Raw genomic sequence first — 22,371 nt, 5'->3', positions numbered from 1 at the left:
CTCCAGTCAAGCTTCATTTTCTAAATGCCTCGGGTTAGTTTCTTCGGAACAGGCCTGCAGGTTTGAGTGAAGACTTGGACATCGTTGGGGATAAGGTTAATGTGTAGATCTGTGTGTGAGGGTGTCTTTTATTTTGATGGATTCCAAAATCTTCATTAACCCTTGAAATTGTGAAATTGTCTGCATTTTTCTGGTGGAGAGTGGTCACAGTTTGTAATGGGAACCATCTCAAAGAAAGGTTAGAACCACTTAGATCATCAGGGCACAGAAAATCCCTCTAATTAAAAATGTAGGTGGCCCTGGCCAGTTTGCTCAGCGGTTAGAGCGCCGGCCTGTGGTCCAGAGGACCCGGGTTCAGTTCATGCTAAGGGCGTGTACGTCGGTTGCAGTTTGTCCCTGGCTCTGGTTGGTCGTGTGGGTGGCAGCCACTGGATGTGTCCCTTTCACATCAGTGTTTCTCTCTCTCTCTTCCTCCTACTCTATCTGAACAGAAAATGGAAAAATGTCCTCTGGTGAGGATTTAAAAAAAAAAAAAATGTAGGTGGACAGGAAAGATCCTGTAAAATTGACTCATCCTTATCCTTGTTTCCCAGCTGTAAGAAATTGAAGTCCAGAGAGTTTGAAGGGTTGCCCAAGGCCACACAGCCTGCAAGGCAGAGAGAATCACAACCTGGGGGAGGGGTGGGGATGAAGGATCTAATTTGGAGATCCCGGTTTAATCCTATCTCTCCCATGGAGAGTTAAAAGTCCAGGTTTGACTCACAATAGGGGCCTCTGGGGATTGTGGCCACAAGCTAAACAAGATTTCCAAAACCTCCTACTGCCTTTCCTCCCTATGGTCTACTGGCTTGCCCTACCCTGGTTTATTTATTTTAAATTGTGTGTGTGTGTAATTGGGAATCGCAATAGGCCTTCTTTTTCTTTAAAACATTTTTTTATTGATTTGAGAGAGAGAGAGATAACATTGGTGAGAGAACATCTATTGGCCGCCTCCTGCATGCCCTCCACGGGGGATCGGGCCCACAACCTGGGCACGTGCCCTGACCGGGAATCGAACCAGTGATTCTTGGTGCATGGGTGGGCGCTCAACCATTGAGCTACACCAGCCGGACTGCCCCACCCTGATGAGGCAGGGATGAGGCCTTCTGCCCTCTGGGATTGGGGGTGGAAAGAGGGAAAGGAGCAGGCTTGCAGAAGATTGGAAAAAGAAGAGTCCCTGGGGCAGTCTTCAGCCCTCTTGACCTCCCAGACAGGAATCACTGTTCCAGTGAGCATCGCGAGAAGGGTCCCATCTGTGTGGCCGCTCCTCCTTCCGCTGGACTCCAGGCCCACACTCTTCCTTCCACCAGCAAGTACCTAACCAGGGCTTTTAATGACTTCAAAACCAAGTGAGCTAGAGTAATCTTTTTTTTAAAAAAAAACACCTTTTCTTATTGCCCAGCCGGTTTGGCTCAGTGGTTGAGCGTCGACCCACGCACCAAGAGGTTGCTGGTTCCATTCCTGGTCAGGGCATCACTGATTTTTTAAAAAAGTAACAATATTGCTGTGGCCAGTTTGGCTAATCGATTGGAGCCTCAGCCTGCAGACCAATTGAGTCGCGGGTTCGATTTCAGTCAAGGGCATGTACCTCGTTGTGGTTTGTTCCCAGCCCTGATTGGGGTTGTGCGGGAGGCAACCAGTCGATCAGTCCCTCTCGTCAGTGTTTCTCTCTCCCTCCCTCCCTGCTCTATCTGATGATAAATAGACAAATATCCTCCGGTGAGGGTTAAAAAAAATTAACAATATTACCAAATATTCAGGCCGTGTTCAGTGTGCCATAGAGTCACTTCTCAACTGACTGGAAATATGCTGGAGAACAAAGTTACTAGCTGAAGGAATTACAGGTGGGATGTTTTGAGCAGCACTCATTCGGCAGGTTCACTGTTCACTATGTTGTGTGAGCTCTGAGAATTTTAACTTTCTCCTCAGCCAAACACAACTATTTTGGCAAAGCCCTTCTGTGTTTTTTATGCCATCAAAAAGGCAGCACTGCACAGAGTCTGGAAAGAGACAGGCTTTGAGTTCAAGTCCTGGCCCTGGTTCTTAGTAGCTGTGTGACTTGGCGAAGATACTCAACCTCCCATTCTCAGGGCCCTGGTTTGTAAAACAGCTGTGAGTATGGGTAATGAGGGGCTTATAGGAGGTGCTGAATCTCAGAATCAGGCATCTCGTAAGCACTCCTCAAATGTTAGGCTCTTCCAAACTGACCCATTTTTCTTCCCATTCAGTCTGTCAGTGACACTTTTCTGCAAAAGTGAAAAGGACTAGAGCTTCCTGCCCAGGGAGAACTGCCAGTCATACTTCCGTGTGCCCAGCTCCTGCACTTCCTGAATCTCTTATTAAGTCCTTATGCTGTGCGTGGATGCTCTCTTCCTCTCATCTCTTCTGGAATCTGCCCTGGGCTTGAGAAGAATGGTTCCTTGGTCCCTGTGGCCCTCATGCCCCCTGCTTGTCTTTGCATTAGCGAGGTGGGTCCCCTAGGGTTATTCTGTATCTGGGGAGCCAGCCCCAGGGTCTGGAAACTGCCCTGCAGGTCAGGGCAGGCAAAGAGGTCAGAAGAAGATATAGGGTGTTGGCACCCAAGGAAATAATTATACTGGTGCAGTCATCTGCTTTGCCTGAGGCTAGCGGCTTCGTTCTTTCGCTCAGCGGGTTTATCAGCTCTGGGGTGGGCGGATGGGTGGTGATTCCTCTGGGAGTTCTCTTGCCTTTTCTGAACAACCGATGTTGGGGTGCAGGCTGGGATCAGGATAGTGCTTTAGTTATTACCTGTAGAGCTAAAGCACTGCTCAACTTCAGTGGAAGCTGGTCCACAGGGGTGCTGGAGCGGTCTCTTTAGTTGTCCAGGGAGGTGGGGGAGTGGCGTGGGCCCCTGGGCAGAAGACTTAAGTGTTTTACTATCACTGAGCTGCTCCTTGTCAGCCCTGCCTTCCTGCCTCTTTCCATGCTTGTCTGGTCACCTGCAGGCTGGTGGGGCCTGGGACAGGGAATGAGCCACCGTGCAGGCAGGCATCCTGCTTTAAGTCCTCAGAAAGTCCTACCTGTCAGTTTTCCACAGGAGGAAACTAAGGTACTGAGCAAAGACCTAAGTAGTCAGGGCTCTCTTACTTAGCTCCCACCTGGATGCCCTGGGTCCTCAGCCCTTGCCCAGCTGCAGCTCGTCGTGTTTGTAAATTGCGTGAGTTACTCAAGGGCCTAGGGAAGGGAGTCTAGTTCCTTACATCACCCTATGTGCTTTGGGCCTGAAAGAAACTAGGTAGTATCACACTTAATAGACACCAGCTAAGGGCTTAAAAGACAGGTTCTTCATTCATGTCCTCTGTTTTTTGTTTTTATCAGGGTGGGGGGCTGTGCTGAAAGGAGGTTTTGGAGGCTTAAAGAGGCCTGGAGTGGGCTCCCAGGACTGGGTGTGTGCCCTGAGGGGTGGCGGAGGGAGGGCTACAGGATGTCTTTTTCGTCATTGGCTGAATGGCCCTGCCCTCCTCCCCCTCCTTCTCCTGGAACATTCCACACATTCCAGACTGCCATTGCTTTCAGGATATGGATTAACATCCCAAGCAGATATTTGATTTCACCACCCCATCCCCTCCCAATCCCTCCCCATCCTGAAAAGAAAGCCCCTAAAACTAAGAGTTTGGAGTAGGAGGAGGGTATTTTTGACCTTTGACCTGAGATAATACTAAGGGGCCATCTTGAAAGCGCTATTCAAACTGAACTGCTTTAGGGTTGCTTTAGGCAGACAGCCCCACCCCCCAGCTCTTCATCCGGAAGAGTTTCCTTGAGGGAGGTCCTAGGCTTGAGGGATGTGACACCAGTGATCACCGGTTATCAATGGTAAGCTCAGTAGGTGTTCTCAGTCTCCCAATGGTGTAATAATTGGTGTAATAATGTCTTCCTTAATTCTCCAACAGTTTGACTTTCACTGTAAGGAGTCTTGGATTTTCTCTGTCCATTTGGTCACCAAATGAATCTTGAAAAAAAATTTTTTTTATTGATTTGAGAGAGAGAGAGAGAAACATGGATGAGAGAGAACATCGATTGGCCACCTCCTGCATGCCCCTCACTGGGGACTTGGCATACAACCTGGGCATGTGCCCTGACCAGGAATCGAACCGGCAACATCTTGGTGCACGGGTCGACTCTAAACCACAGAGCCACACTGGCCGGGCACCAAATGAGTCTTATGGGAAATCTCTCAGAAGGGCAGGTGCTGTGGCCTCCCTCTTGGCCAGTGAGTTATCTCAAGAAGGTGGCCTGGTGTGGGATCTGAGGACCTGGAACTGGACTTGTTTCTGATTTTTATTCTTTTGTCCTGCTATAATCTGACTTCCTTAGAACAGATTCATGAACCAACGAAAGTAGAGACCCGTAGACATAGATTCTCTTCAACACTCTCCTAAGTCATTTCGTCCCCAGAAGAGATGTCCTTAATATATAGTTCATTGGTGACTTTCCATACTTAGAGCTGCAGAAGGTCTTAGAAACCCTTTTGTTTCCGTTTGACAGCTGAAGACATTGAGGGGCCTGGGGGTGAAATAAGAGAGCTGACCCAGGACAGAGCCAAGTTGGAAACTTTTCAGTCAGAGCTTAGCATCCCTTTCTTGGTGTCTCCTAGCTTGTTAGGAACAGACATGATCCCCGTTGCTTAGGGATACTGAGGCCTGGAGTTTAAGTGGCGTGGTCAGATGAATACCCAGTCTTGAGCAGTTTAAGGGCTAGAACTAGACGTTCTTGCTTTCTACTCCAGTTTTTCTGCACACCACTAGAATTTTATTGGACCATGTACCTGAACTAAGATTTTGTGATCTGAATAGGCAAAAACTGTAATGACAATTGACTAATACAGACAAGTCAATTAAAATGTTTTAAGCCCGGGGATTAGCGCATTGATTTGGGTGGTAACCAATTTCCCTGGGAGTCAACCTTGAACCTGAAAGCCTTCCTCAGGGAAAATTACCTTTTTAAGAGCCATTTGAAAGATGGGAGGGAGAAAGGGTAGTTAACTGGGAGGAAGGAAAGAAAGTGGTGGTCAGAATGCTGGGTTATGTGTGTTTTAATCACTTTCACCTTAGTATTCATAAATACATCTATTATTACACTTTATGTGCTTACTGTAAGCCCCTTGCTAAGCTCTTTATAATATTGTATAACGTTACCTTATATACCACCCCCTGAATAGGTATTATCCCTGATTTACAAAGGAGGAAACAAAGCCTCAAAGGAGTTAAATAATCTTTTAAAGATCAGTGCTAGGAAGTGGAGCCCAGGTTTAAATTCATACCTGCACCGCGCACTTAACTTCTGCACTGTTATCCTGCTGTTGTTTGCATATATGTCTCCCCTAATACACTGTGAGCACCTGAGGCTAGGCACTTTGCCTGTTTTGTTTATGGCTGTGTCCCCAGCATCTAGAACAAAAGTCCATGATGTAGGCACCAATTAAATAGGCATCAGATTAATGAGTTAATGTCTTACATAGCTTTGTATTTCTAGTGCTTGAAACATAATGGGTGGTAATAGACGGTTACTGAATAAAAAGTTTCTCTAGTGAGAAACCTGAGTAGAGAGATAAACAAAGCAGATGTGATTTTTAGGGAATTACGTTACCCTAATGCTTAGGGCATCTGATTTTGGTTTTCCTATCTGGTAGTACTGATAACAGTTTTGTTCTCTAAAACTAAGGCACCCCTACACCAAATCTTTGTTCCCAAAGTTGATCCTTCTTAGACTCTGAGACTTTGATATTGAGTAGAAGGTAGGGAGATAGACTGGGACAAGGGTTAAAAACTGCAGGGTCACAGTCCCCTAAGGCATTTGGAGCTGTCACTAACTCTGTTTTCTCTAATTTTAGGAGTCGGAAAATTCAGATCCGAAATATTCCACCCCAGCTTCGATGGGAAGTAAGTTTGGGGGAACTCTCAATGGCATGGGGTAGTGGAGACTGGAATGTAAGTCTGGGTCAGCCTGGTTTGGCAGAGATGTCTGGGAAGGTCCGCTGGTGGTTGGTCGGAGCTAGGCCAGGGATGCTGAGGGGAGGTTGGCTGGGTCTCATCTTTCACCTAAGATAACCAGTGTTAGTCCTTTGAACTTTTTGTTCCTATAGTGAAGGAGGTGGGAAGGCTGTTCCTGAGCTCCAAACTTAGTGATGGCAGAAGTTGATTTAGGGAGCCAGGTGGCCCAGGTCTACCTCTAAAAAGGCTCTTAAATTCCTCTTTGAGTTTAATTACATTTCTGTAGGGAAACCCCTACAGGTCACCACCAGCATTAGTCCCCCAGAAAGGGCAAACTGAACAGGTAATGATGCTCAGTCCCCACCCAAGCTTCTGCCTGTGCCTCAGAGCTTTGGAATGAGGGGTGTCCAGTGGCCCGCCTTGTGATAGTTCCTGGGATGCTCAGAATAGCCTTCCTCCCTTCTCCGTGCTCCTAGGTCCTGGACAGCCTGCTTGCTCAGTATGGAACAGTAGAGAACTGTGAACAAGGTAAGAGTGTGCAAAGGTGGTGGGTTTTGGAGGACCTGCTCTCCCTCTTTTTGCATTAGCAAATGTACTTGGCATACCGAGGAGGACAGACAGAATGTGGTAGAGAGAGTGATCTACTGAGCTGAGGATCTGGATGTGTGGTCCCAGCTGTGGCTCTTCTGCTTAACTTGGAACGTGTTTCTCCTCTTTTCAGTGAGTGACTTGAATAAAATCACTCGCTCTTGCCTGGCTGGTGTGGCCCAGTGGATTGAGCATCCTCCCATGGACTGTGAGAGGTCCCAATTCGATCCCCAGTCAGGGCACATGCCCATGTTGTAAGCTCAATCCCCAGTAGGGGCCATGCAGGAGACAGTCAATTGATGGTTCTTTCTCTAAAAAATCAATAAAATAATTTTTTTTAAAAGTATTTAAAATCACCAATTCTCTACATAGGGTCCCCAGGCTCCTAGAGGTCAGCCAAGGTAGAACTCCTAAGATTTTAGAAATAGTTTTAAGAATTGAAACTGTGCATGTATCCTGGTAAGTCTGCAGCTCTTTAGTTTTTGTTTTTAAATATATTTTTATTTTTTTAGAGAGAGAGAGGGAGATAGAAACATAGATGTGAGAGAGAAACATCAATCAGTTGCCTCTTGCATGCCCCCCACTGGGGGTTGAGCCCACAACCTGGGCATGTGCCCTGACCAGGAATCGAACCAGGACCTCTCAGTCCACTGAACCACACCAGCCGGGGAGCTCTTTTACTTTCAAAGCATCTCAACTCGGTTGTTTTTGGCTGGAATAATCAACTGTTTGTCTCTTTTTTTTGTTAAGAATATCTGATTGGCCCTGGCCACTTTGGCTGAGCAGTAGAGCGTCGGCCTGTGCACCAATGAGTCGCAGGTTCCATTCCGGCCAAGGGCATGTACCTCGGTTGCAGTTCATCCCTGGCCCTGGTTGGGGATATGTGGGAGGCAACCAGTAGATGTGCCTCTCACTTCAATGTTTCTCTCTCTCCCTCCCACCCTATCTGAAGATAAATAGAAAAATATCCTCAAGTGAGGATTTAAAAAAAAAGAATATCTGATTGTCAGCTACATGTCTATGGTCAATGAAAAAAAACCCAGAGGATTTATTACTTTAGTACACGTTAATGGGCAGGAAAAATCTTTCAGGAGTGGGCCTATAGAAGGAGAAATAATAAAGAACTTGAGATCAAAGAAAATTTGCTGATTTTTAAGGATTTCTACATTGCCTAAGATTGTAAATTATTTTTATAAGAAATGAGGTGAAATAAAATCGAGTGATTTAAGTTGGATGTAAGGTAGAGAGCGTGGTCATTAGGTAGACAAGATACATTTTGAGTTTGTAGATCTTTGAGAAACCTAGATAATCACCTAGTCAAGATTTAAATATTCATCTCCAAATTCTTTGCGGAAAGGGCAAGCTATAAATCATAAATGATTAAAATATTTGCCAGCCTGAAAGTAAAGTGCAGAAACAGTCAAGCAGGTTCTCTCCTGCTGTAATCCTGCAGCTTGTTTTTTATCATCATAAATGCCAGGACACAACTGGACGCACTGGTAACCACTGCCCAGTACTGTTCACAGCTTAGACTGATGACGAAGTGACTGCTGAACCAACAGTAAGATGGGCAGTGTTGTAGGGACACATGCTGAGCCTCAGTGGGAGGCCTAGCAGGAGTCAACACTAGTTTAAGTCCAGGGCTCACCAGGAACCTATAATACCATATCCAGAGGGGGATGCCTGCTACCTGGAGAGAACAGAAGGAATCTTCAAGTTGTTGGATGAGAGAGTCTTCAAGTCTGTTCAGATGTCACTTTTTAAATTTTTTTATTTTTACGTTTATCTTCAGATAGAGTGGGATGGAGAAAGGGGACAAGAGAGAGAGAGAGAAACATCGATGCAAGAGAGACACATCGAGTGGTTGCCACCCACATGACTCCAACCGGGGACAAACTGCAACCGAGGCACGTGCCCCCTGCGGGAACTGAACCTGGGTCTCTCCAGCCTGCAGGCCAACACTCCAACCGCCGAGCCAAACCGGCCAGAGCTCAAGTGTCACTTTTTTGTTTTTTTATCTTCATCCGAGGACATTTTTTTCCCATTTTTTTGTTTAGATAGAGTGGGAGGGAGAGAGAGAGAAATATCGATGTGAAAGGGACACATCGAGTGGTTGCCATCCGCACAGCCAACCAGGGCCGGGGACAAACTGCAACTGAGGTACGTGCCCTTAGTGGGAACCGAACCCGGGTCTCTCTGGACCGCAGGCCGACGCTCTAACCGCTGAACCAAACCAGCCAGGGCTCAAATGTCACTTTTTAAACAAAGTTCCTTCTAATATTCTTTAGAATTGGTCTTTATTTTTATTTATTTATTCATTTTATTCTCACCCAAGAACATTTTTTCATTTTTGTTCAGACAAAGTGTATGTGTGGGGGGAGAAACATCAACGTGAAAGGGACACATTGAGTGGCTTCCTCCTGCACGACCCCAACCAGGGCCGGGGACAAATCGTGACCAATGCCCTTGATTAGAATCGAACCTGAGACTCATTGTTCCGAGGGCTGATGCTCTAACTGCTGAGCCAAATCGGCCAGGGCAGAATTGGTCTATTTTTGTTCCCTCCTACTAAGATGTAAGCTTCACAAGTCAGTGGTTTCATTCACTATAGTTTTTCCTTTTAACTATGAGAAGATTGTTCTGCAGGATCTTCCTCACCACTGAGGTGGGAGAGCTCTACTGATGAAGGCCAGAAGGGTTAAGATTGGTCTGCTTGAGGTTTTGTGGCCAAGTGCTTTTCCTCAGTGTTGCGAGGGCCAAGTGCTCCATCCCAGGGTTGAACAGGCCTGGGGGACCCAAAAATCACAGGACAATGATGCATATGACAGAAGGTTAATTTTATTAATTTAAAATGAGAAGTGCCCAGACTGCCTGAAATTCCAATGTCCAACTCATTCTCCTCCCTGTAGGAAAGAATGTTAATGGTAATCAAATGAAGAGTTTGATGGGATTAACGGCTGGTGTCATGAGTTTCTGATGCCCTGAATGTGTGCATTTCCACCGTCAAGATATTTGGAATACTCAGGAAATCCTTTCCCATGGAAAAGACGCAGACATTCATTCTCCTGTCCCTAGGCTCCACAGCAGCCACTCCTGTCAACCCATTAGCTAGGTCTTAATGCACATATGTTTGTTTACTGTATTCTTGAGGATTCCTAGGCCTCTAAAATGGATTTGGGTGTTTCCCAGATCTCTTCAGCCATATCCTTACAGACCATTTCTTGGGGTGTTTACTTCTATGAATTGCTAATCTCTGTGTTGATTTTTAACTAGTTTAACTTTCCAAGGGTAAATGTATCTCTTAGGCTGTTGTGTGGGCATCTGATTTGCTGCCTAACTGCTGGTATGTTTACTACATCCTTCTGTCTACCCAGCTCTCTTGGGGGCTGGGAAGGCAAATCAGAGGAAGACAGAAAGGAAAGTAGAAGAGGGTGAATTAATTTATCTGATGAGATCGGTCTCATTCATGGTGGTTTGGCCGTAGACAAGGTGAATTAATATAAAATTTCTAGTAGTTCTGGTAAAAGTAACCTGAATGGCCTTGTCATTCAGGTATTTCATAAGCCCCAAGTGGTCTGCCGGATGCCTTCTTTACCTCGCAATATGTGAGAATGAGATTTTAACACACAGGATTCATTGGTGGCATCTCCAGATTGCACTGCCCTAACCCTGACCTCTTGTTTTGCTCCCCCAGTGAACACGGAGAGTGAGACGGCAGTGGTGAATGTCACCTATTCCAACCGGGAACAGACAAGGCAGTGAGTGGGCTGGAAAGTGGGTCTGGGGTGGTCTTTGTGGGGTATTGCAGGGTTGTTGGTTCGGGAGTCTAAAAGGTTCAGTAGTTCATCAGGATTGATAGCAAACAGTTTGAAAGGGAAGGGCCCAAAGAAATCCCAGGGAGGGTGGGAAATCTGGAGGAGAAAAGGTTGACTTTTGAGAGATCTCTAGTTGCCTGAGAACTTCAGGGATTTGTTGTGTTGATGCACCATCTAGTGTTAGTGAGGAGGAACTACTGTATGTAAAACAAAATTTCTTAACATTAAGATGTGATGGGGCAGACATTTTATTGCACTGATAGCCATGAGTCCAGTTTATGCTTGCTAGGGTTCTTCCAGTCCTCTTACACCCACACTTTCTAGCTCCTTATCCCCTTGGTTGAGCAATGAACACTTCTCTCCATTGGTACTGACATACTATACATCTTACCCATTTATCCATTTATATATCGACCCTGTTATTGGCCTTTTGCCACATTTTGCTATTAATGGCTTTCTTGCCATGCTGCCTGTATCTCTTCTATTTCCTCCAACTTTGGCCATACTGTAAATTCATACTACTTCCTCAAATCTCATTTTAGCTGTCTCCTGGGCTCACAATTTTCTGGAGTCTCCTACTGCCCCTTGTGGCCAATCTATGGTTTTTAGCCCAGTTTTAAAGTCAAGGCAACCCTTGCTTACTCCCCACTACCTGTTGTTGCCTTGTTTACATTTCTAACCAGTGACAGGTTTGGGAATGCATGGGGTTTGGCCCCTCCCCTCAGTGTAACTCAGACATTCCAGATATACATAAACTCCTGCTTCCACGTGGTAAGCAAGCCATTCTGTCTCCATCTCTTAACTCTTTGTCCACACAGTTTCCTTAAGCATAGGTGTCAGACTTGATACGTATAAAAACAAATCTTGTGAATTAATCATCTTTATTGTATTTATTCATTTATCATGAATCACATACGATTCCCACATGACTCATATAGGCAGTTTTGGCTGAAGTGACAAGCTGATACCAAAACTAAGTGGAGATGACTAATTTACGTTTCCCTTTGCTGTCTTAGGGCATTTAGTCTGGAAGGGTCGCTCTGGTAGAGGTGGGAGTGGCGGGCAGGGCCATATCCCTTTCTAAAGCGTGTTCCAGGCTGAACCCAGCAGAGGGCTTTACGCATGGAGGACACTTGGTGTGACTGGCGTGGATTGGAGTGACCAATAGATTCTTTCTCTGTCCTCAGAGCCATCATGAAGCTGAATGGCCACCAGCTGGAGAACCATGCCTTGAAAGTCTCCTATATTCCTGATGAGCAGATAGCACAGGGGCCTGAGAATGGGCGCCGTGGAGGCTTTGGCTCCCGGGGTCAGCCTCGACAGGGCTCGCCTGTGGCAGCAGGGGCCCCAGCCAAGCAGCAGCAAGTGGACATCCCCCTGCGGCTCCTGGTGCCCACCCAGTATGTGGGCGCCATCATTGGCAAGGAGGGTGCCACCATCCGCAATATCACAAAACAGACCCAGTCCAAGTGAGTCTTGGCTGCTGGGGAATGGAGCCGGTGCCAGGAAGTGGTGGTTTATACCTGGGTCGGTGGGTGCCTCCTGGAAGCACACACTGAGCAGCATCTATAGGAAACGTCACCTGGAACATGTGCTTTCTTTGGCATTCAGGTGTCACTGCTTCCAACCCTAGCCTCCTAGGTAGGCAGGGACAGGCGGGGAGGTAGAATGGGCATGGGGTGTGCCGTGTGGTGGCAGTTGTTCGGCCTTGTTCTGTTGTTAGTAAGGGGGGTTCTAAAATTTCTCAAAGTTCCCGAAAGCAAACTAGTCCTGGTGAGTCAGTCGTTGTTCCGTGCTCTAGGTTCACCCCACTTCTGGGCTCTCAGTCATAGGTCGTGAGCCCATCCCATCTCCCATTTCACCACAACCACTTCTCTCCTGATCTTTACAGCTGATCAGTGTACTCTGGGAAAGACAGGGCACATTATGTTCTTTTTCATAGTACATCCCTTATTATTTACTTTTAATTTGGGACAGTGTGCCTTCCCTTTATAGTTGTTTCAAAGAGCAAACCTAGAATTCACAAATTAGAATGTGGGCTGTTGATCCCCAACATTGCAATCTCATGATAGATGCAGTCATTCCAACCACCATCTCCTAGTTAAGACAGGATCCAGAGCAACAGGCTGGTCATGGTCCCTGGCCCTTTTCTCTGCCCTCCCCAGTTCTGCCTTTGATCTGCCTTATTCCCAAAAGAGCAGCCCCTATGCCTTTGGTTGAGGAAAGTTTGGGGGAGCCCGAAAAAGACCCAGTTAGGAAGACTAACACCCTGGTCTTTGTGGTCCTCAGGATAGACGTGCACAGGAAGGAGAATGCAGGTGCCGCGGAGAAGGCCATCAGTGTTCACTCGACCCCCGAGGGCTGCTCCTCCGCCTGCAAGATGATCTTGGAGATCATGCATAAGGAGGCAAAGGACACCAAAACGTAAGGCTTCAGCTTTTCTAAGAGTGTGGAAACCATCACCAAGACACTTTTTATCAGCAAGAATACAGAGAAGGACACATAGTCAGAATTGTACAAAAGGTTATAAACTGAGAGATGAAATCATCTTTTCCACAAGTAATGCCTTGTGTACCTTCTTGGAAATTCTGTGCGCGCAGAAGCATGTATGTGCACATGCATGCATGTAAGTACATGAGTTCTTTAGCATAAATACGGTCATAATGAACAAACTTTGATAGTTTGCTATTTTCATGTACTAGTACATACTGACCCATTTCATTTTTTTATAGCTGCAGAGATTTCTACAGTGTGGCTGTTTTATTTTATTTTTACTTTTTAATTGATTTTTTTTTTTAGAGAGGGAGGGATGGGAGAGAGAGACAGACATTGGTGTGAGAGAGACAGATTGATCAGTTGTCTCCTGTGTGTGCCCTGACCAGGAATCAAACCTGAGACCTTCTGGTGCACGGGACGATGCTCCAACTAACTGAGCCACACTAGCCAGGGCTCTACAGTGTGGCTATTTTAAAGTATACAATTGGATGATTTTTAATATGCATATACCTGTAAAACTACCACCACCACAATTAAGATAACGAGCATATTCATCACCCACATTGTTTTTGTGTTCCTTGGTAACCCATCCCTACTACCCCATTTCTTCTTCTTTTTTAATCCTCACCAGAAGATATTTTTCTATTTATCTTCAGATAGAGTCGGGGGGGGGGGTGGGGAGAGCGAGAGAGAAACAAACATTGATGTGAGAAAGACACATTGACAGGTTGCCGCATGCACCACCCTGACCAGGGCCAGGGACGAACTGCAACCGAGTTACGTGCCCTTGGCTGGAATCGAACCTGCAACTCATTGGTCCCCAGGCCGACACTCTAACAGCTGAGCCAGACCGGCCAGGGCTACTACCCCATTTCTCTATCCCCAAGCAACCATTAATCTACTGATTTAAGTACTCTTCTAACACATAATTTTGTTCTGTGCTTTGTCCTGAAAACCTCATTGGGGTGGCATAGTGGCTGAATCTCCACGTGACCCACCATTTAAGGAGCTCTTGCCCCTCATTTCTTTCCCTTTCTCCTTAAGGGCTGACGAGGTTCCGCTGAAGATCCTGGCTCATAATAACTTTGTGGGGCGTCTCATTGGCAAGGAGGGGCGTAACCTGAAGAAGGTGGAGCAGGACACAGAGACGAAAATCACCATCTCCTCGTAAGGCTCTCTCGTATTTCCTTCTTTGTGAATGAGACACCTGGGGGTGCCGTGCTCGGCCGTGTTTCATTATTGAGCCTTAATACTTGCCCTTTAATTTGGATGCAGTTTCTGCCTATTGAAGAAGAATCAGAAGTGGTAAAGAGCATTTATTTCTACAGGGGCTGGCGCTCTCCTGTCGGGGGGCTGGGGGACTGGTTCGGGGGCTGTCTCCTCAGTCTCCTGCTCTCCCTGTCAGACCGAAGTGCTCTGCACCTTGAGCGAGGCTGCGGCTCAGAGCCAGGGCTTTGGGGTTTCGAGCCTGTCTGTCAGGCTGTGTGAGAACGGGACAGATCTAGGCCCTTTTCTGGGGACAGCATATGCAATGGCCTGCCTCTTTGGGAAGAACCAAAGTTAAAGGGGTGGATTAGCTCCTCTGAGCACCAGGTGTCTTCACTTCATCAGAGACTTGCAGGTGGGCAGAGTTCTATTCTGTTCCCAAAAGGCACAGGAAATGGTTGGCCTTGAACCACCAGGGAAAGGAGGGAGCATCCTTCTTGCTTTACTGGTGATGGTAGCCTGTGGTTGGACTGCTCACAAATAGAGGGGTTTCAGTCGGGTAGGCTCATCTCCCTGCAACTCCCCCTGCCCTGGTTACAAAGCAAAGGCCAGAGACAGCTCTTCAGCAAGAGTTAAACAGCTTGCAGAAGTGCAGTGGAGACTCGCTCCTGGCCGGGGCCGGGGCCTGTTTGTGGAGCGGAAGGGTGATGCTGCTGTGCTGTCCTCCCAGGCTACAGGACCTCACCCTCTATAACCCCGAGAGGACCATCACCGTGAAGGGGGCCATCGAGAACTGCTGCAGGGCTGAGCAGGAGATCATGAAGAAAGTCCGGGAGGCCTACGAGAATGACGTGGCTGCCATGAGTGTGAGTGCCAGGCGCGGTCTGCCCTCCCCCGAGCCTGAGCGAGTGGGCAGGCCAGCGCTGTGTGGCCTTGGAGCATTTACTTTGCTTCTGGGCTTCAATTCATCAGAAAAAGGCTTTGAACTTTAACTAATAGTGATTTTTCATTTGCTTTCCTGGAGTAAGGGTCTTAAACTTGGGTTTCCAGGTATAGTCCTCCTATAGTTTTAAAATTTGTATTTTTGTATACTTTAATGGGTAGAGGGTCCATCATTTTTGTCTGATTTTGAAAGGGGGGGGGTGAGGATGTAGGGTAGGTGACCAAAAAGGTGAGTCGTAGAGGTCAGACGGAGGTCTGTCCCACATCTCATGTAGGCACATCACCACACAGGGCTGTGAGTTTGTCATCGGTCTCAGAGGGTGGATTTCTGATGGAATAAAACCGGTTGGAGTTGTTAGTTCTCGATTCGGTGAGAACACCATACCACTCAACAACTCCACACCCTAAGTTTATAAGTGAGTATGTGTGAAAACAAACGAGCAGGCAGGTATTTGTAAAAACATGTAATTCTTCTGCTTTTGGTCTGCTCTCTCTGGGGGTACTTGCCTTCTTGGTTCAGCCAGGGCCACACACAGGGGACCACCAGGCCCTGTCCGAATGAGCTGACCTCTCCTCTGTTCCTTCCTTCCCCAGCTGCAGTCTCATCTCATCCCCGGCCTGAACTTGGCTGCAGTAGGTCTTTTCCCAGCCTCGTCCAGTGCAGTCCCGCCACCGCCCAGCAGTGTCACCGGAGCTGCTCCCTATAGTTCTTTTATGGTAGGTGCAAAGTCTTCTTACAGGAGCCCCTGGGCCCAATTATGGCCTCCCTTAAAAGGTCCAACTTCTTGTGGGAGCCTGATGCTTGGGGCTTTGTAGGGAGATGGAGGGGAGGTAGGTCTGAGGCTGCTTCTCCTACATTGTTCCCAGCCCCTGGCGACACTTCAGGATGTTGACTCCGTGGAGTGCAGTCTCAGATGCTGACAGCACTCTTCCTCTTTCCTCTTCCTCCTGCCCGGCTTCTTCCCTTGAGCCCTGCTGGGCATAGGGAGAGCCAGAGAGGGTGTAGTCCAGGTTGGCTGCTGGGTGCCTGCACCCCTTTCTCTTTGAGAATGCATGGCCGGGGTGTAGAGAGGCTTCTGGGCTGTGGCTCTTGGCCCGTGGTGATGACACGCCCTGTCTTGGCAGCAGGCTCCGGAGCAGGAGATGGTGCAGGTGTTCATTCCTGCCCAGGCGGTGGGCGCCATCATCGGCAAGAAGGGACAGCACATCAAACAGCTCTCCCGTTTCGCCAGCGCCTCCATCAAGGTGATCTGCTCGTCTCCTTCCAGGTCCCCGATGGGAGAGTGCTCTGCTCCCCTCACCCTCTGCCTTTGTTCCTAGACACCCCATCCAGCTGGTGTTGGGGCCTTTTCCCTGTGGAATTCCAGTCCCTTAGCTTTTGACCTTGGTGGGTTCTCCGCAGAAATCCTTCCAGTTTTCAGGATAGGGAGGAGGTGGTATTGTAGCCTAGAGGAAGAGGTTAGGTTCTAATCCCTGTTCCTTGGCTGTGTGACCTGAGCCTGTGTCTTCGTCAGTGCAGCAGTCATAGCATAGGGAATACGGCCGCTGAGGGCCTGGCTCTGGCAGTGCCTAGTGGGCGCTAGTTGCTCAGTAAATGTATTAGCTGCCTTTTTACCTTCCCTGACCAAGGTCCCATGGAGAGGAGGGAGACTCTCACAGGGAGACAAAGGCATTGTTGAATTTCACAAGTCTTAATCCATTTGTTTCAGTGACCTTAAAGTTTTGGTGAAAGCAGTGATTGTTCTCCAGGGAAGTGCGGTCACTGCCCGCCCCTCATCAGAGAGGAAGGGAGAGGAGAAGGAAACATTGACTTGTTCCACTTGTTTATGCATACATTGGTTGCTGCTGCTTTTTAAAAACATTTTTAAATCCTCACTCAAGGATATTTTCCATTGATTTTTAGGTCGAGTGGGAGGGAGGAAGAGAGAGAAACATTGATGTGAGAAAGACACATCGATTGGTTGCCTCCTGCACAACCCTGACTGGGGGCTGGGAATTGAACCCGAGACTCTTCAGTCCTCGGGCTGATGCTCTAACCACTGAGCCAAACTGGCCAGGGCCTTTGGTTGCTTCTTGTATGTGCCCTGACCGAGCATCAAGCCCACAACCTTGGCATATCGGGATGATGCTGTAATCAACTGAGCAACCCGCCAGAGTGAGGGCGCCTCTTTGACCAGCTGTTTACTTTGCAGATTGCCCCTCCTGAAACTCCTGACTCCAAAGTTCGTATGGTCATCATCACTGGACCCCCAGAGGCCCAATTCAAGGTTCTGATCTTGATTGTTTTTCTAAGCTGGACACACCGGAATTGACCTGGGTGGGGGGTGCAAATCTGTGTCACATCTTTTAAGCTTCCCTGCAGGATTTGGGGCTGCAAGGCTGCTTTCTGACTGGCATCGAATATCATTTCTATTGACTTCTTCCCTTGTTACTTCTTAAAGGTCAACAGACGTATGGGGAAGAAGGAAGTCTGAAGGCTTCTTTCTTGTGCGCTGCCTTAGGAAGGCCTTTGATGCCACATTCCTTTCTCTCCTTTATGTCTCTTCTACACCCCTGGGTGCTCGAACTTCTGGTCAGACAGCCTGACAAGTATGGAGAATGGAGACAATCTGCCCTTTGAATGACTTGAATTGCTAGCTACTGCCTTGTTCAAATACATGCAGTCATCCCAGACCTCCACAGGTCTGGTTTGTAGCCTGTTTTTCCAAACTGAACACATTCCTCTAGGAAATATGTGTTACCTGGCCCGTGTGGTTGACTCTTCCCTCAGTGGGGTGGGCTTGTGGGCCAGAAGAGGGTCAGGTGGAGCTTGGGCTGCATTTAGTGTTTTCTCGTATTGGTATGGCCTGGTGTTTAACAATGACCTCCTCTTCTCAGGCTCAGGGAAGAATTTATGGAAAACTCAAGGAGGAGAATTTCTTTGGTCCGAAGGAAGAAGTAAAGCTGGAAACTCATATTCGGGTGCCAGCGTCGGCAGCCGGCCGGGTTATTGGCAAAGGTGGCAAAACGGTGAGCTGTGAGGGTCACTTTGAAAGTTCTGGACCTTAGTCCCCAAACCGTGGTTTCCTGCTCCCCTGCCCTGCTCAATCTTAGGCCTCCCAGTTTGCCTGTTTCCTTGATTCTGCTCCTCAAGCTTAGCTTCTGACTCCCAGTTTCCACCTGTTAGTCTCCAGCCTCTTGCCCCTCCCTCTAAGCTCACCCATGTGTTCTTGACAGCAGCTTGAACTCCTCTCTGCCCACCCTGCCCCCAGGTGAACGAGTTGCAGAATTTGACAGCAGCCGAGGTGGTGGTGCCCAGAGACCAGACCCCTGATGAGAACGACCAAGTCATCGTTAAGATCATCGGGCATTTCTATGCCAGCCAGGTATATGGCACTACCCCATCACAGGAGGGTGGCAGGAGCCCAGGGGTCAGAGAAGCAAGACTCCAGAGGTTGACCAGTGTGACCTGACAAATCCCGTGGACTCTGCCTTCCTCTGGGCTGGCTCGTTCTTCTCTTCAGGTGCATGAGTATGATGTGTACATGCTTTATTCCCTCTAGGGCTCCCTGGGGAAAGTGATTTGACAAGTTGCATGTTTCATATAAGTATATGTTATATAATTTTATATATTATACATCATATAGTAATGATCTTTCCGGTTATGTAACCTTAGTTCTTCCCTAACCATTTTTTTTGCATTGGATAAGACAAGAAATTGGCATTTTAATGCCCAGTCTCATTCATGGAAAGGAGACATTCTGGGACATTTCTGCCAAATGAATTGCATTCTGCGGTTGATTTTCCTTGTAAAACTTTGTTATTAGGGAAGACACTTCTAAGAAGTAAAGAGTAAAAATATCAATCCTTTGGTGTTTTGCCCATTTTCACAGTGGGTATTTCACTGATTTGTTGTTAATCCACCTCTAAGTGTTTCCTCAACCTTTCCTGGGGATATTTACATGTGTAATGGAGCTGTGATTTGTGACGAGGTCTCCTAATTGATGACCCTTTGACCAACATACTCTGGAAACTAGGATTTCCATTTTGGGTTCAGTAACATGACAACCTTGTTTAGTTTTCAGTTTGGAATGAGTTTATATGACACACGCACACCCTGTTGCATTTTCCAGTAGGTGCTCAGGATCCACTGGGAGGCAGAGGAACTTAGGTCACTCTAATCCTCAGTCCTGCTCACCTTTCTTCTAAGTCCTGTGTGTCCTGGTTGCGGCTGGTGTCTGGATCCCTGTGACCTCACTCCCTCCCTCTCGCCTGTTCTTTCACAGATGGCTCAGAGGAAGATCCGAGACATCCTGGCCCAAGTTAAACAGCTTCACCAAAAGGGACAGAGTAACCAGGCCCAGGCACGGCGGAAGTGACCAGCCCCTTCCCATTACATCAAATTGAGGACGACGGGGCTGAAACCGAGAGCGCGTTCCCCCCAGCAGGCCTGAGAATGAGTGGGAATCAGGGACATGTGGGCTGGGATGTAGATCAGGTTTGCCCACTTGTTTGAGAAAGATGTTCCAGTGAGGAACCCTGATCTCCCTGCCCCAAACACCCAACCAATTGGCCCAACACTGCCCACCCTCAGGGTGTCACCATGGAAATTCTAGCTCAGGGTGCTTTTAAACGTGGATTGTTTAAGTAAGTTCTTCAGGTCCCACCGAGAGGGTGGGCCAGATCCCAGTGGGAAGAGAAATAAAATTTCCTTCAGGTTTTTAAAACATGCAGAGGGGTGTTTTAATCAGCCTCAAAGGATGGTTTGCTTCTTGACCCTAAAATCCTTCCAACCTTCTCCTGCTTGGTTTATTGATTAAAATACCTCCATTCTCATGCCCTGACATAGGCTCTCACTACATTCACACTAGGATTTTTATCTTTACTGCTACGAGAAAAGGGGGAATCCGTGCATCACCTAGCTCACATACTGACTCAAAGGGAGAAGAGACATCAGCACCTGCGGGTGAATTCCGACCCCTCCCTAACCGCCCAGCAGGAACAGCCAGGAATAAAGAATGGGGGAGAAATGGGGAGAAAGATGATTAAAATATAGTAATCCACGTTTAAAAGGAGTGCCCTTGTGGCTGATCTATTCCAGATCACCATTCTGGAAAATTGGCACAGTGAAAAGTTCCCCCACTCTGTTGGGGCTTCCCCACCAAGATTCCCTGCCCCGTTCACATCCCTCTGACCACACAGGTCCCGCATCATGTCCAGGTGCATGTGGGTGGTGCTGGATGCTCAATGGGATAGGGGCTGACCCTGTACTGTCCCTGATTCCCATCATTCTCAGGCAGATTTTATATTTTTTTAAAGTCTATTTTAATGATTGGATATGAGCACTGGGAAGGGGATACTGCTCCCCTTGATAAAGTCTCAGTTCCATGGAGGACTTGAGTGGCCCCAAAGGCTGCCACTGTGCCCTCACCCCAGCCCATGTGCTCCCTTGAGGGCTGGTTCCCAGAAGCAGGGGTTGCAGGGCCCTCCCCCCCACGGCACTGTTTTTTTGGTGGTGGTGGGATGTGGAACCCAACCCTGAGCTCCCAATAAAGCTCAAGTTCATCATCTGGCATATTTTATGAAGATTCAGTCCATTGGAGAGTATTTGCTTCTGTTCCATCCTAGATGCCTGTTTAACTGATGGCTTCTGCCTCCATGACTCCCTGGCAGGATGAAAAGGTGTGCTTAAAAAACAAAATCCAAACTACCAGCAACATATGATGCACAAAGGGGTGAATAAACTTAACTTATTAACTTACCAGCCTCAATAAGATGCCGTTTAAAGTTCAGCCCTATGGAGGACGGCAGCAGCCATCAGTTAAGTGAGCTTAGGCCTCTCCTAATATGCTTGTTGTCAATGCATATTAGCCAGGTGGTGTCCTTTAGCTACCTTGGACAATGCTATCAAGTGTGCTGGGAAGGGAGGACGGCCTCTCTGCATGTGGAATAGCCCATGTGCGGGCGGAGTCCCCTCCTTCCGACATTGCAACGACAGTGACAACACAACCATGACGTGGGCGGAGTCAGTCAGGTAATGCTGTGCGCGAGTAAACTACCTCAAGGTATGAAGTTACCTCAGCAATTACTTTCCTTTTGTTCCCCCCACCTTTTTTTTTAATCTTTTTTTTCTTTGCGGCTTGCTGATATTTTATATAAAAGAGAAAAAAGCAAAGCAAAAGAGAAGCTGATAGTCTTGAATATTTTATTTTTTTAATGAAAAGAAAAAAAATGAGAAAGTTATGTTTCATAATTTCCTAATTTCTTACATCATGAGCCAGTGCAACCCTTTAGGAACTGTCTGGAGAACAGGCCCTGTGGGAAAGACCTCGGGGGCTGGCTCCTTGGGAGGGGGCTGGGCTACAGGGAAGGTCCAAGTCAGGACCCAGGGTGAGGCTCCAACCTCTGACTTCAGTGTCCTGGAAAATCCTGCCTGGTGCAGCCAAGAGGCCCGGCCCTAGTGGCAAAACAGGCCTCCCTGGTGTCCCCTCTCTCCCCCTTTGGTGAAAGGGCATCCCAGCCGGTCTTTCCCAACAGTGGTGCTGTTGAGATATTTTTAAATATTGCCTCCGTTTTATCGAGGAGAGAAATAAAACTAAAAAAAAATACCCTATAAAATTTATATTTCTCTGTCAAAAATATGGGAGCCAAGATTCTATTGGTGGAGAGACAAAGCTACCCCTGAACCCTCTGCGAGGTCCACGTGGTCTACCACGCAATGCTTTTCACTTTGTGTTGTCTCATGTCAGCCCCATCTTGTTCTTCTTGGTCGATTTCAACAGACCGAGAGGCAAGCAGATACTTGGATAACTGCTCCTCTCTGCCCCCCGTCTTCAGATTGATCTGACAGTGGATTCAAACTTCGGGGAATTCTTGATTTAGGGTGGTGGGTGGTCAGGAGGGCCAGGGGATATGGGAACATGATTGGGGGCAGGTCCCTGCCTCATTCATGTCTTACCACTTTCTCGATGTATAGCCCCCCAGAACTGTCTACTCTAAAGAGAGGAGGAAGCCGGAAAGCATTTAGGGACAATATCAGGCCAGTAATAATTAGGCTTCCCACCTGTCATAACCACAATGAAGGGTCTCCCAACTTCCATCTCTGGCTCTATATGCTTTATCCCAAAATGAAGCAGACAACGTTCAGACATCGGCCATTTAGTGATTTAAGGTGAATTTCCAGCAGCAAGCATGCTTTGATACCTGGTTCAGACTACCATCAGGAAAAAAGTCACACAGTACCTGAAACGTGATTGTTGCAGTGTTCAGTTTCCTTGGGATCCTGCTCCCTTCACACCTTCAGCCCAGGTCCTTTCCCTCTGGCTGGTTCCGCTCCCAGGAGAGGCCAGGACGTG

General features: G+C 47.6%; 1 protein-coding gene across 4 annotated transcripts in view; it reads left to right on the top strand.

The window, feature by feature from the left end:
* The window catches only part of IGF2BP1 (insulin like growth factor 2 mRNA binding protein 1), a 40,379-nt gene extending 20,597 nt beyond the window's left edge, over positions 1-19,782 (top strand). For 2 of the 4 annotated variants that reach the window (XM_036268533.1, XM_036268534.1), the window contains exons 3-15: positions 5,891-5,939; positions 6,467-6,518; positions 10,273-10,336; positions 11,581-11,862; positions 12,683-12,817; positions 13,934-14,056; positions 14,826-14,961; positions 15,632-15,754; positions 16,166-16,282; positions 17,230-17,304; positions 17,915-18,046; positions 18,289-18,402; positions 19,303-19,416. In XM_036268533.1, the coding sequence (XP_036124426.1) occupies positions 5,891-5,939; positions 6,467-6,518; positions 10,273-10,336; positions 11,581-11,862; positions 12,683-12,817; positions 13,934-14,056; positions 14,826-14,961; positions 15,632-15,754; positions 16,166-16,282; positions 17,230-17,304; positions 17,915-18,046; positions 18,289-18,402; positions 19,303-19,395 (1,495 nt within the window). In that variant the 3' untranslated portion in view covers positions 19,396-19,416. Of the gene's footprint in view, positions 1-5,890; positions 5,940-6,466; positions 6,519-10,272; positions 10,337-11,580; positions 11,863-12,682; positions 12,818-13,933; positions 14,057-14,825; positions 14,962-15,631; positions 15,755-16,162; positions 16,283-17,229; positions 17,305-17,914; positions 18,047-18,288; positions 18,403-19,302 lie in introns of all 4 variants that reach the window. The other 2 variants (XM_036268532.1, XM_036268535.1) reach the window with 2 other exon arrangements.
* The last annotated feature ends 2,589 nt before the right edge of the window (positions 19,783-22,371 follow it).

The sequence above is a fragment of the Molossus molossus genome, unplaced genomic scaffold (genome assembly GCF_014108415.1).
Source record: "Molossus molossus isolate mMolMol1 unplaced genomic scaffold, mMolMol1.p scaffold_m16_p_19, whole genome shotgun sequence".
Classification (NCBI taxonomy): domain Eukaryota; kingdom Metazoa; phylum Chordata; class Mammalia; order Chiroptera; family Molossidae; genus Molossus; species Molossus molossus.
The sequence above is the reverse complement of the archived record's forward strand: the minus strand, read 5'-3'. Positions and strand labels throughout refer to the sequence as shown.